The sequence below is a fragment of the Motacilla alba genome, chromosome 1 (genome assembly GCF_015832195.1).
Source record: "Motacilla alba alba isolate MOTALB_02 chromosome 1, Motacilla_alba_V1.0_pri, whole genome shotgun sequence".
In the NCBI taxonomy this organism is placed as follows: domain Eukaryota; kingdom Metazoa; phylum Chordata; class Aves; order Passeriformes; family Motacillidae; genus Motacilla; species Motacilla alba.
Window position 1 is genome coordinate 12,858,813 of NC_052016.1, and position 14,523 is coordinate 12,873,335.

Consider the following 14,523-nt stretch of genomic DNA (forward strand, 5'->3'; position numbering starts at 1 on the left):
TGTGATTCCAACCACACATCTTAATACAACAAATTCAGTCAAAACAACTGCCACAAATGCAGACAACTAAGGAAGTTGATAAAACCTCACTCAAGGTACATCGCAAATGCAGAATCCTCTTCGGTGCAACTGAGTATAAACTTAAGAGTCCGTATTATATAGTTCACAAACCTATCTGTGATATAAACACAGGACAAATGGCAATGACATTCCCTTCCTCATTAGTATACACTGCATTTCCAGCTCTTAGACAATATGAAATCACTGCTTAATAATAAAAGAACCCACTGTGTCTGCAGCTGATTTTGCTGTTTGAAAGATTGACAGATTAATTGATCCCTTAAGCAACTAACGTGTCTTCTCTGAGTGCACACAGAAAATTATGGATTATCTCAATACTTTACAAAGCTTTTTATATGACCTTGAAATGAACTTGTTAAATTAGGTCTTCCCCAACAGTCCTTCTGTTAAGTCTAACTTTTATGTTAATACCAGATAGGGGAATGCAAAGATGTAGGTGCTGGCCCACCTCTGCACATGGTATTTTTTCTTGTGTCACTATTATCATGTATCACTATTATAACAGAATAACTAAACAACTAAAAATGTTCTGCTAGGATCTGTAGAGAAGCCCAAACCACTTGGAAACCTAACTAGAGACCAGCATAACACAAAGAAACACCACCTGATCCTCCTCTCTTCCCCCGGCAAACCAAGTTGAGAAAGGCTAGGGGATTTAAGATGCCAAACAACTATTATAAGTCCTTTATTCAAACTTCCATACAGCAAATTCTTTCCACTGTTGGGAGTCCATCATCCACAATTACAGGAAACTTGAGTGTAAAAGCACTTAAGTACAATGCTATATACACTAAATTTAGCTGGTAGTTTAGAAATAGTTATGTTTACTCTAGATACCATTAAAATGGGTTACAACATGTGCCTGGATCCATTTTCAATTTTAACTGTGCTGAGAATGATATTAATGAAATATTTTTTTCTAACCAGGCATGGCTAAATCATGATCTCAGCAAGTTTTGAGGCACTGGCCTTTATTCACACCTTAGTATATTTAGAACCAGTCCCTTATGCACCACTGAACTGAACCACGTAAGATGCGCCCACATTGCAACAGGGTTCCTAACCAAATTGAATCACAAAATGATAAAACACAGCATTTTAATTTATTAGAACTGAGAGGAGATATTCTTTACAATGTCACTATCTCCCAGTGTAATGAGTAAAGGAATAGCCTGAAAATAAAAACAACTCAAAATCTACAGGTTTCTGCAGCCTCTGTCTGTAGGATAATTCTCATACTCAAGACCCTCAACTTATTTTAAGGAGTTGAGAATCTGCCCAGTTGTGAATCTCTTTCTTACATGAAGTAGTAATAGAAGCACTGAATTTTTAACACACACCCTCTTATATGCACAAATGTGGAGAGCAAAAAGAGCTGCTAGTTCTGCAACTCCCTGGTAGGGAATCAAAAATTATTAGGAAAGCGCTTGGAGCAACTTCACACTTGTTCCCCAGAGCTAAAATATGCAGAGCAGACAAGGAACATCATCTTGCTTAAACTCTTTTCCAGTGCTCCTGAACAATTTAGGAAAGGAGTCAGGTACAAAACTTAGGATGCACTGGGAAATAAATGGGAAGATGTTTTCTTTTTGTTTGGAAGAGAACTAAGATCACCATCCTGGCTCTAACCAGAGATCTATCTACCTGACTCTTCTCCAACAACAGGCAACTATGAAAGACTATAAAAACAGGACAAGCACAGGGACAGCTCCTTTGATTGCACTCCCAAATGCCAAGTTGCAGCCCAGCACATGACTGAGACAGAAGTAAAGAACAACAGGTTAGCTTTTCTTTGTACCCCTTTGCACAAACTGAAAAAAGAAAAGGGGTGAACAGATACATGAAAAATTTCTGCAACTTTAGGAGACTCACTTTCTGCAAAACTGAATAAAACCAATCCGGAAAAGCATCAGGCTTCTAGTTTACATTCTTCCACCTGATGTGTTCTCCCATGAGAATTTTTACTAGAAGCCTGTCTTACAATCATGCTACTTGGCCATGTTTGTCCAGGGCAGCAATTGTCCAGGGTTCATGGGCATCATTGCAGCCTGGCAGCTGATGTCTTCTCTTCCTTACCTTGGCACACCCATCCCAACCAAAGCAAAGCCATCCTGGCAGGAAACCAGGAGCTGAATTAAGGTTAGTGACTAAGAGATTCAAGCTGGGATGTGACACACTGTGACTGATTTGAAGTCAGAAGCTACTAAATCCCAGACTAAATATGCAGAAGTTCTCCACTGTTCCAAAAGATACTTCTGAACTCCCAAGCTGAGCTATCTTTGCTGCCATAAGCTGTCTAAAATATCTGTAATGGGACTGAAATGGAACAGCAGGTAAAGATGTTCTTATTATAAAATCAATTTAAGGGAAATTACTTGTACGTTGCATGCTTCACTTGGGATACTGGAAATAAAACAATTTAAACTTTGTAGTTCAGATCAACATAAATTCATTAAAAACAGGAAAGTATCATTGCGAAGTCAATAATACCTTAAAAGGGCCACACATTTCCAACACTGCCAACAGACACCTTCATTCAGAAACAAATGTTACAAGTGGAAAGCTACTGTTCCCTCTGCACTCCTACCTCCCATCTCCTCATACAATCCCAACACATTTCTGCAAGAAGCCAGAGGACAGTTACAGAGTCCCTCTCAAAAGGGACAACAGTCCACAGAGTTATGGCCAAATACTTACCATGCTTATGTTCCCTCTTCTTTTGGGCAGCAGCCCACCCTTCAATTGGATTAAGTGTAACATGAACTGTATCCTCAGATGAGATGACAAAGCAACTCCAAGCATCCCTCACAGGTTTCAATCTGAATGATCTGGGCTACTTTAGGCAATTCAAATCAAAGCCTTTAATAACTCAGCTGATTTTAATTGAAATGGATTGAAAAGTACCCAAACAGAAATATCTACTAACAGGTTTAGAAGAACAGGAAACACCAACAATCAGAAACAGTAAGGTCTTCTACTACTCCAATCAGGGCTAGAAGAAGCTGTCCCCAGCCCAACCTTTCTGTTACTTTTTCCAAAGCATATGTGCATGCAGGTGTGTGTACATGCATCAGAAGATGGGGTGGGAAATGCTCCCAGAGGAGCTGGCAGGAAGGGGAGGCAGCATTTACTGGCATATCCATCTCTCTACAGCCTTAGAAAAATTCAAGTGTCTATTTAAACTCACATTTGAAAATTCAAATAAAAGCAATAACCTACTAAAGATCAGCAGGTAAGAAACAAACAAAATTATGAATACTCAGAAACAAATCTTTGCCAACAGAATTCCTGAAAGAAACTTGAATCTCATTTCCCATTCAGTAGACTGTATTAACTAATAATGTAGAAACGAGTGATTCAAACGTGAATCATTTCTACCTGAATTCACTGTACACTCCTCTCCCTCTGCTGCAGCCAAGTAGTATAAAGCCACAACTTCACACTGGTATGGTCAGGCACAAATTACTAAGTCACGTGGTATTTTTCAAATAAAACTGAATCATCGAAAGGACAAAGAGAACAAACAGCGAAGGAGCTCACTGCAAAAAAGATGGTGACTTCCTAGCAGCCCTCAACGAAAAGGAGGAGGAAAAAGAATCAAGCTACACCTCTAGCCTGATTCAACAGGTTTTTCTACACTTATTTTTAAGTCTTCAACTGTATTTACTATTTTAGTAACTCAGATGTTAACATCTTCCTTTTCCAAAGCTTCATGCCCTGTCATACAGTGTCAAACATGCTATATATACTACTTCATCTCTATACAGCCAAATCAGATTTCTGGGAAGAAAAAAATAAAAGGAATGATGAGCAAAAGGTTTCTTGTCACAATATTACAATTTATAGAAAAGATAAATCTGCCTCAGAGTGATCATATTAAATGGCTGAAGCACTTATGCTTGGGTTTGGTGGGGTTTTTTTTAAGGTTGCTTTACAAGGATGTCAGTCCAAAATTTAGCAGAAGTAATGGTGTCTGTAATTTCCCACGTACTTTTGTCAATATGTCCTCTAAACCACAGTCCCTTCTAGAGACTTGTCTCGCTATAAGCAGCGCTAAAATAATGGGAACTACTTAATAGTCTCATCCACTATTTTTATTGGAGCTTCTGCCCTTGCTACCATTAATGCAATCATACCTATGACAGTACAAACCACACCAAACTTTCAACATCTGTTGGTTTCCAAGCTGCTATTCTACTTAGGTGCAGTTCCATTTCTGGCTTCCACGATCTATACACAGCCTACTGCTAAAAGAGAAGGTCCAGCATGGTGCCCACAGCTGTACATTCCCACTGCTTCCCTTTGGCCAGTACCATTTTAAATCAAGTGCAGTTCATCAACCCAATCAACTGCGGTTTCACAGTGGTTTATAGCAATCTAAAAGCAAAGCTATATAACGAAGCTAACCAGAATACTGCTGCTTTTGAAAGGAGGAAGCTTCCTTTCCCTTCCTCCACTTTCACTCAATGGCTCTTCCTACCCCCTCGCTTGCAGTTAAAGGTCTTTCTGGAGCCAATTTCACAAACCAAAGACATAACACGATCTGGAGCTAGTTTTCCACCAGGTTAACAAGTTAACCTGGGGCATCCTGGAATCCAGTTAAGTCCTAGGACAGGTGCCAAGTAAATGGTAGGATCACATGGCTGAGAGCATGAGTCCCCATTTATGCCAACAGGAAAGGCATCAGAGAGAATGAAATTATGAGATGACTTGGGTCAACACATGTGCTTCCTGTTCCCTTCCTCGATTGGTACTGCTATTTGTCTAATCTCACTGTAAGCCAGTTCAAAGAGCTAAACCATCAAAAAACCTATTCATTATTTTTGGCGAGGCTTGTTTTCTGCCAATTTAATTCCCTGAACTAGCTCAGCAAAGGAATCCAGCAAGCATCTGCACCAGTGCAGGGAAGGAGGCAGGAACACACAGGGAGATGAGGACAGGCTGGGGCTGATTTAAGCTGTCACTGAACCGCATACCCTGGAGCAGATCTGCATCACACCATAGTTAGAACTGACAGTAATCTGTGCCTGTACAACGGGAGGCCTCCATGGCTGACAGGAGTGTGCCAACAGTGCCAGCACTGAAACATCCTCGGCAAAGTTCGACCTGGGCACCAGCCTGGATGATTGCATGTAAAAGCACAAGAATCACAGCTCTCTTACCCTCAGAGACACTAGGAAACATTAGCTAATTTCTCTCCCAGCAACACCCCTGTGAAAATGTGCTCTCTAATTCCCATTACACAGATTTAGCCCAGAACAGCAAAGCAAGCAAAATTGGTGACAAACTCAGGATTGGAACCCAGTAAATCCTCTACACCAAACCAACACTTCATCACTCAACTGTGTTACTAACCCTAAACGAATTCAATTAGTCGGTAGCAGTCCATAAAAAACTCCTTTTGCAAAGTCTTTCTAATGCACTACAAAGCTCACATACATAATATAGTTAACAAATGTAGGTATTTCCTAGATAGTTGTGAAATAAGAAACTAGGGAAAGGAATAATACTGAGATCTTAAGTAATTATTTCCTTTTCTATGGAGAAAAATAAGTGCACATGAAGCAGCATGAGGGCCTATTCACACAATTCAAGAAATTTAATGCAAAGAGCCACAAAAAGGAAAATACATCTACAGATCCTTTTCCCTTCAGATTTCCATTGTAAAACCATTTCATGTGAAATGCCAGCAATTATTTAATACACCCTGAGACCAGTATCTTCCCTTAAATTTATCTCCTACACTTAGCCCAACAATTCCCACATTTAACTTGCTCTGTATAACAATGAAGCACATTTGGAAAAGGGGGGGATTTGTTAACACAGAAGCAAATCTCTGCAGTAGTGAACAGCCAGCACTGTAAGTCTATCCAGCAACACGAGATAGTCTTTCATTCACATTCCAGCTTAAGCACAGCCAAGCACATCACATTTGGGACACTCAAGTCATACTTAATTTTGTTCAACACCTTCTTTTGACAACAGCTTTGTCACCAAGACTCAAAATTTGTATGTCAAAAAAGACATCATTTGCCAGGACTGTCATTGATTCTCTCAAGATAAAAATAATAAAGCTGTAAGTGCAAGGAGCAGAGGCTGCCTAATTGTCAGCTGTATAAAGTAGAAATACCGAGATTATTGTCCTGAGGGCAACAAGAGTTTAAGAGGAACAGAAGATAATGCTGCAACCTGTTTTGAAATCTTGAACACCAAAGGAGTCAAATATTAAAGGAAAGCAAATGAAAACTCAGTGCATGCTACAAAAAGCTACTGCTAATTTGCCAGAAAACCAGGAGAGTAAATAAACCTGCCTAAGAGGGACTTGCACCCTATTTAACAGCAAGAAACTGGATGACAGATCAACCCAACAAAAACATCCCGGACAGCATGGGAAAAACATTTACTCCAGAACTCTTTGCATCCTCACACATCTAGATATAAAGAAAACAGCAAAAGTGTGCTACTCTAAATGTGGAATTTACTGCTTGAAATCTGACAACTATTATTTCAGTGACAATGGTATTCCAAACCTCATTTTTCTGGGCAATAAATTATTATGATCAAGCCAAAGTAGGAACAGCAGTTCTTCACACAAAAGGGACTCCCTACACAGAGTATGCTGGTGCTTCCTTGGGCTTAACAGACAGACCAAGGTGAAAGCAACCTCACCGATCCCGTCAAGCCACCGTTGCTCGCCAAGACAAGCATTCACAAGGTATCCACATCCAGCATCAGGGAGCCAGTAATTCACTGCTTGAATTACGGCTGCAGGCTAATCTTGGAGGAATTGATAGTGACAGCAAACCTGAGATTTTTTTTCCTATTTAAATAACAGGGTGGGAAGCTTAGATTTTTCCTCCCCTTCCTTCTGGGAAGCAAGAGGGGAGATCTAGCTTCTCCTGTTTTAAAACCATCCTGACACACACCTTTCCCAATTCTGCTTCACATGCAGCAGCATGGCTACTAGCATAGCTTGGCCTGTTTTCCAACCAGCTGTCAGACTGCTAAGTCTTGGTCAGTTTTGAAAAAGAGAAGGAAAAAAAGATAAGATAAAAAATGCAGCATCACCTTAATAACTGAGTAGATGTAATCAGGCGGTGGAACTATTTCACAGGAGGACACTTCCTTCTGTCTCTAATAAATTAAAAGCTGAAAAGACAGCCAAAATAGAGTATATTCTCCTGATAACAAATAGGAAGCACTGTAACAGTAGCACAACCCTCCATTATCACAACAGCCAGGTAGACAATAGAGAAAAAAAAGTTTCTTTTATTCTGTGACCTAACACACACATAGATGGTCCAAGGAGCAGCTTAAAATCTGACACCTGCCAGTGACAAACTAACACAGAAGTCTGAGACTCAGACAAACACTCAAGACTGAGCAGTAATACCCACACAGCAGTCAGGGCACCTTCTGAAAAGTGAAGGTGATGCCAAGGTTTGGGAAAAGGTGCATTATGCTAACATGTTACCTAGGAGCTTCACAGGTAAAGAAACATTTCTATCCCCAGCATATACCAGTAAAATGTTAAGCTGCAACACAGGTACACAGATACATGTTTGAGAGAAATACATCTGTATTTTGGCATGTAAATACCCGAATTCAGCGTTGCAAACCTCAGCTAAGCCATAAGACTACACAAGGCCACTGTCCAGTATTCCACTCTATAAAAATTACTAAAACGCCAGTGACAAAGAAATTTTGCTTGCAAGATGCAATGTACATTTTTATCATGCTGGATAAAATATCTACAGTCTCAGCAGTGGTTAAATTGCTGCTATAAAGGAAATTGTCCTCAGATAAATGGTTTCCCTATGAGAAGGTTTCAGTGCTACACCTCACCCCAGGTCAATAAATCAAATTAACTGCACCTTGTCCTCTGGCCAATGACATCATCGGCTTGACCACATCTTGTGAAGCGAGTGCAAAAACATATGCTATTTAAGGCATGAAATCATATTACTGCTTTTTGTCCAGCCAGCCTTGTGCTGTTGGTCTGTGAAACAGTCAGTCACCTGAACAGTCTCATTACAGCTTCTACAGCTTTTTTTTTTCCTCTTGTATTCAAGGCCTGTCTTGGCTGAGGGTGAAGAAAAAAGGGTAAATAATCTGAGTCGTTATTATTTAAATCAAAATGCTTTTCATTAGCTGCAGTGCAGTATTTTGTGACAAATTAAATTTAGAACCAAACTACGAAATACGCCATCTGCACTTGCACGTGAATGCTCTTCCTAGTAGTGTTTCAAAGATGTTTACATGCTAATCTGGCACTGCTACCCTGAAGTACCCTGCTGTTCGGTCCTTTTTCTCCACAGGGTGAAAACAATGGTCACTAATGAAAACCTACACAGTTTTATTTGAAAGCCATCCCTGCATAAATATTTTCTATTTTAAATTACTGCTGCCCCCTAATCAAGTAGCCCATTTGTTTTATTTCTAAGTAGACTAATATCTGGTTTAAAACTGAATTACTCCAGACAATTTAAGAGGATTAAATTCAATTTTCACTTGGCGTTCTTATGACACAATCACAGAAAACTTATCTTCCTTTCTAGACCCTGCACTGCCTAGTGGTATCTTCTGTCTTGAAAGCAAAATCTAAATGAAAGAGAGGAAAAAAAAAAAAAAAACCTCAACCCAGAACAGTCAAAGATACAAGCAGTGACAAAAGCATCTGACACAGTGCACTGTTAGACCTCATCCACATTAAGCAAAAAGAAGGTGAATAAGATTATCTTCAATGTATTCAATTCTGTTTGTGTTCAGAGGGAAGAGGAAAGCTGTTTAGATTTTGAGTGTGTCTTCTATAGCCCTCTCAGTGCCAGGAAACGTAAATTAGAAGCAACTCTCCTTTAAGGAAAAGAATCAAGGACAAAGGGACCAAAAATGCCCAAGCCTCTGAAAAGCAGATATGAAAGGAACAGCTTTACAGTCTTGAGTTGCTATAAATTAAAAATAAGCTCCTTATTTAAAAGACATGAGTGTTTGAGAATCTATGAGCAGATCTGATGCTGCTCAAGCCCCAGGAGGGTTTTGTTTTTGCTGGCAGGGGTGGAGTGGAGATGGGGGGGTCATTTTGGTTATTAGTAAATAAATCAAGCAGCAGAGTGAGGCCTAGGCGCTTGCCAGAGGAGCCGGGGCCTGGCTCTCCCCCTCCTCTCCTCACACAGCCTGGGTTTGATCTCGGGGCCCTGTGGGTTTGCCAAGAAAATTTAAAAAAAAAAGCGAGAGAGCGAGAAAGAAGAATCATATTGAACCACAAAAGCACATGGGGCGAATGTAAAATATAAACACGGCGTTGGGCTCTGAGTGGCTGTTATTAAAGGTCTGAATTACTAAACATGAGAGGCGGGGAAAGCCGGGCGGCCATTTCAATAATATAAACCTCCCCGAATTAGACATTATTCAAATGAGAAGGAGAGAGAGGGAAGAGAGGGAGAGCGCGGGGGAGAGGGACGGGACCGGCACCGCCGTGCCCTGGGGCAAAGGGGGAGCGGGGCAAACACCGCCGGGGCAGATCCGGCCCTCGGGGCGAGCGGACCCGGCCCTCGGGGGTGGGAGGCAAACCCAGTCCTCGGGGGGCGCCTCTCCCGCCGGAAAAAGGCTCGGGGGGGCTCTGCCCGTGCACCCCGCAGTCACCCCCCACCGAACCCGCCCCTTGCGAGGGGAGGGGGGGAGCTTTAAACCGAGAAGCCGAACCGCGCTCTCCCCCTGCCCCCCTCCCCGCACCCACCCACCCCACGCTGCAAGGCCCAGGCTCTGGGGAAATAAACCCCGGCTGGGGGGGGGGGGAGCGGGGGGTGTGCTGCGGGGAAGGGGGGCAACGAGGGGAGTGGTAAGGAAACCGACTCTATCTGCCTCCCCAGGCCCCAGCCAGGGGCCAACATCCCCGGCCCCCTCCGCCCCGCCGCCGGGGGGACCCTGCCCCACTCGGGCGACCCGCGGGGATCGCTCCTCCAGCATCCCTCCCTCCCCCCCCCCCCCCCCCACTCCATGAATATGTAAAGCGGGTTTATTGTGGGCGTGCGGGCCGGGTGGCAGCCGAGCCACCCCCGAACGCTTTTGGGTGTGGGGCTGCCTCCCCCTTCCCTCCCGGCGTGTGTGTCCCCCCTCCCTCCCGGCCCGACCCCTCCGCCTCGCCGCGCCGCCGCCGCCCATCGCCCCATGGCCGGTGCCCCGGCGTGCGGGCTCCGTGTGCGGGAGGGACGGTGTGTGCGTGTGTGTGTGTGTGTCTCCCCAGCGCGGGGAGGCTGCTCTGCTTCGCCTTCTCCTTCCCCCCCCCGCTCCCTCCTGTGCCGTTAATTATAATAATCCTGAGTACTAATAAATTATGCTAAGCGGGGCCGGGCGGGCGGGCGGGGGGGGGGGGGTGCGCCCCGCGCGCGCGAGTATGAATATGAATATGTAAAACGCAGTAATGATTACCTGCCGCCGCCGCCACCGCCGCCGCCGAACTCTCATCTTGACTCGCTGCTCCTCCGTCCGCCATTTTGAATATTTTAACCAAAAATCGGCCGCGCGATAAACCCTCCCCCCTCCCCTTCCCCTCCCTCTCTCCTCCCTCCCTGCCCGCGCCGCCGCCGCCGCTCCGCGCATGCGCGTCGGACTCTGCGCTCCCCCCCTCCCCTCCCTTCTCCTCGGCCGCTTTCCCGGCGAGGGCGCGGAGCGGCGCCGCGCATGCGCAGCGCGGCCGGACCGTCTCGCTCCCCCCGAGCCGCCGGCGGGCGATGGGGGAGGCGCGTGCGCACTGAGGCGCCCCCCGCGCGCCCCCTCAGGGCACGGAGCGGTCCGACCCCCCCCCCCCTCAAAAAAGGTCTTCCCCGTGGTCATTAGGGTTTTTTTTATGGTTGTAAAATCTAGGTAATTTACAGGGGGACAAATTGAGTGTTTTTGGGGAAAAATTAGGTAGGAGGGAGAGAATGGACGTGTTGGGGTGAAAACAAGCTTGTCTGTAGTGGGCAGGAAGGAAAGGTTTTGGGGATAAAACTTGAGGGGAGAAAATGAACATTTAGACGTAAATTTGAGGTAATTAGGAGTGGAGAGGAAGAGGAAATTTGGTGGGTAAAATGTGTGTTAATCTGTAGGGGAGGGAAGTGACACATTGAGGTAAAACCAAAGCTGTCTGTCAGTAGTGGATGGGAAGGGAAAATAGTGGGGCTAAAATTTGAGATGATCTCTAGTGGAGAGAATGGACATATTAAGGTAAAAATGAGTAATCACTAGTGACAGGGAAAAATCTGGGGGGAAAACCTGAGGTTATCTGTAAGGAAAAAGAAGTATTTTGCAGGAAAAATCTGATTGAATCTTTAGGGCCAGAATGAACAATTTGGGGCTAAGGTAAACGTAGCCATTGGATTTTCATGCTGGGTCATCTAGGTAATTATCAGGGACAAAATTCATATTTTGGAGGTAAAAGCTGAGGTAATCTATAGGGCAGAGAAAAGATTTTGAGGTAAACTGAGGTAATCAGTAGTGGACAGGTAGGGAGATTTTTGGGGGGTAAAGCTTGGAATAATCTATGGGGGACAGATGCTGGTCAGAAGCCTCCCAGTGAACGGCTGCTGTGTCTGTGAGTGGTGGTGTGGAAATACCCGTCTGGACTGCACCTGCACCAAGGTACTCCCCTTGGGCAGGACTAACCTCCTATGAATAAAGAGGAATTGAATCCAGGGAAAATGGAATCGCAGAACCTGTGGTTCCCATGGAGGAGAGTGCCTGAGCGAGGGTCTGGTTTTCCTCCAGAAAAGTGATTGCACGGAAGCGATTCTCCTCTGTTCAAAAAACCCCACCCCAACATTCCCTCGTTCTGGGCAGCCCAATGCTCCTGGGGTGCTTTTCTCAAATACTTTATCCTCTTACGCTTCCCGCGTGAAATCATCCTGGAAGGGGAGTCGGGTTTCATGCCTCCCTCGTTAAAGGGGAGTAAATATGAGACCAGAGGGACCAACAAATAAAATTAGCTTTAGATTCAAAGCTTGCTAATCAGGATGAACAATTAGCCAGAGTGGCAAAACTTTGTAAATTCCTGACAGATTTGGCAGAGTAAAAATAAAACTTACTCACATTTTAATATTGCATACATACACTTTATCCCTGAGCTTTGTAATGTACTTCCAGAAAAAGCAGAAAGGGAGGCTGGTGTAGAATGGCATTCATTAAGGACTCAGTCTTAACGTTTTTCAAGAGTCATTAACTCAGATGGGTCAGAGTCCAAGCCGGATTTTCTTCTGGGGTGCAAAACATCGTGGAGTAAGAGGAACTGTCGGGGATCTGTTCTTGCATGCTGTTGCTGAAGAAATAAGGAGTCGTATCAGAGAAAGCCACTAGATTTTTTTCATTGGTAGGAGAGAGCCAAAAAAGAAAGGCTGAATGAGGGAGACAGCAGGGTGTATCTCCAAGGGGTGAATCAGAAAGGTAATTTTGTCATTTTTATTTAAAAATAAGGTCTTCTGGTAATGGGATTTTTTTTTCTTGCCATCCTATAAAATAACCTCTTGTTATTGCAGAAAACACTAGCAGAAATGGACTGCACTGTGAAAGAGCAAAAAACCTTCCCCTAACACCAGTCCTACTCATGCACATTCATTTGCTGACACCCTAAACCAGCAATTAAGCACTTTGTCTCCTGAAGATCTGTGTTGCACTCGCAGGAGCGAACATGTAAACAAAGGCATATTGTCGTGCTCCTCTTCAGTTCAGCCATGATCCTCGCGGGCCAGTTAATCCAGTTTTATGGCCAGGTTATACCAGCACTGCAGCACGCAGGGGCTGCACCAGGACAGATAAACGTGTAGAGAAAGGGCTGCCTAGATTAAGACTCTGCACAGCAGCTCTAATCCTGCCTACGCTGAATATTCTCTCCTGTATCTCCCTATCTCACCCAAAGACTCTTCTCAGTCCGGCATGCCACTTCCCAGTAACCTCTTCCCTGATCCCAGCAGCTTCTTGCTGGGGAGAATTTGCTCCCATTACCACACCTGATTTAGCCTTTGCTCTCGCTCAGCTTCTGCACACTTAGCTGGAACCCACAGCTACCGCAGAAAAGATGTCTGAAAACAAGTAGTTGCTAGTGGTTTGGTGTTTTTATTTTTGGTGGGGTTTTTTTGTTTGTTTGTTTGTTGGGGTTTTTTGGTCATTTTCTGGGAGTTATTAATCTGCTCTGTGTTTTCTAATTGACAACCTATAAAGAGAACTTAATTCACTCAAGCCACATAGGTGCTTTCCCTCTCCCTGTAAAGATTAGTCTGGATCTATGTCTGCATCCTCTCCTCTAGTTTTCTTTGAATGCATCTCTATCTGATGCCTTCCCCAAGGTGTCATACATCCCTGTGGCTATATATCCAGGAAAGCTGGCCAAATCATTAGTGATGAATAATTTATCAGATAAATTTTACCTCTCTTTCAATTGTGAGTGCCACATAGTGCCCGATTGGTGTCTTACTCATGAGCAACTTGCTGGAAATACTTGAAATTTGAGATAATTGGACATAAAGATGATACAAGGCTTAGTCCTGTGAGGGGCTGAGCACTCTGGATTCATTTCACAAAAAGACATAAGTAAGAAAGTTGGTTGTTCAGCTGCAGTCAGTGAGACTGGGCTCACACTGGTGGTGAAGTATGCGCTGAAACAGAGCCCAGAGCAGCGAGCAGCGAGCAGGACCCTGTGATTCTGTTCTCTGGCTGGACTTGTCAGCCACACAGAATTGCCTCTCACAGGGATTTTGCTTTAAAAAGATTTTATGGTGGTGAAAAACAATACAGTGTTCAAAATTAACACCACATGTAAAGGGAAGAAATGGTATCTGAGGATCTTTTAAAGCTTTGCAGTGTATCTGTATCCATTGTTTTGATGTTGAACCAGATACCTCTTAATTCCTAACCCTAATTGGCCTGCTTGACTTGTGCCCATAACCCCAAATTTTCTATGATTACTATGTGACCTTCTGATTTTTCTATGTCCTGCTAGAATTAATTCAGTAGTGTTTCACAGACAATTTTTTTTTTTTTAAGGTAGGGAGGCAGAGGACAAAAGAAACATGAGGTGGGAAGGCAGGGAGCACAAAAACCACAAATCACAGTATTTAAGCAAAAAGCACATTGGGAAGGAAATTATCCTTTTCATGAAACAGCTCTAGTGTATAGGGAAATTAAGAGCAAACTTATCTGCTCTGCTCCAATTCCACCGTGCCACTCAGATGTGAATCCCAGATGCTGCTTTTCTCACACGATGTCCTCCTTCTCTCTATCCTGTTTTCTTCACATGAGATTTCTCTCCTACATAAGGGCCCATTACTAGAATCACGTTTACTTCTGCTTTCCCTTTGGTCATCCAGATAATTAGAGGCTTCTGCCTCAAAACAGTCATTCTTTGCCCCTTGTGTTTTCATACGTAGGTCCTCAGAAACCTCTGTATTCCTTTCACTTGGCGACTGCACAGAT

At 43.8% G+C, this 14,523-nt stretch overlaps 1 protein-coding gene across 1 annotated transcript in view; it reads right to left on the minus strand.

The window, feature by feature from the left end:
* Nucleotides 1-10,593, minus strand: part of POU2F1 (POU class 2 homeobox 1) — a 103,193-nt gene extending 92,600 nt beyond the window's left edge. Inside the window, exon 1 of the mRNA XM_038126885.1 lies at nt 10,510-10,593. Within this exon, the coding sequence (XP_037982813.1) occupies nt 10,510-10,573 (64 nt within the window). The 5' untranslated portion in view covers nt 10,574-10,593. The remainder of the gene's footprint in view (nt 1-10,509) is intronic.
* Nucleotides 10,594-14,523: the final 3,930 nt, after the last annotated feature.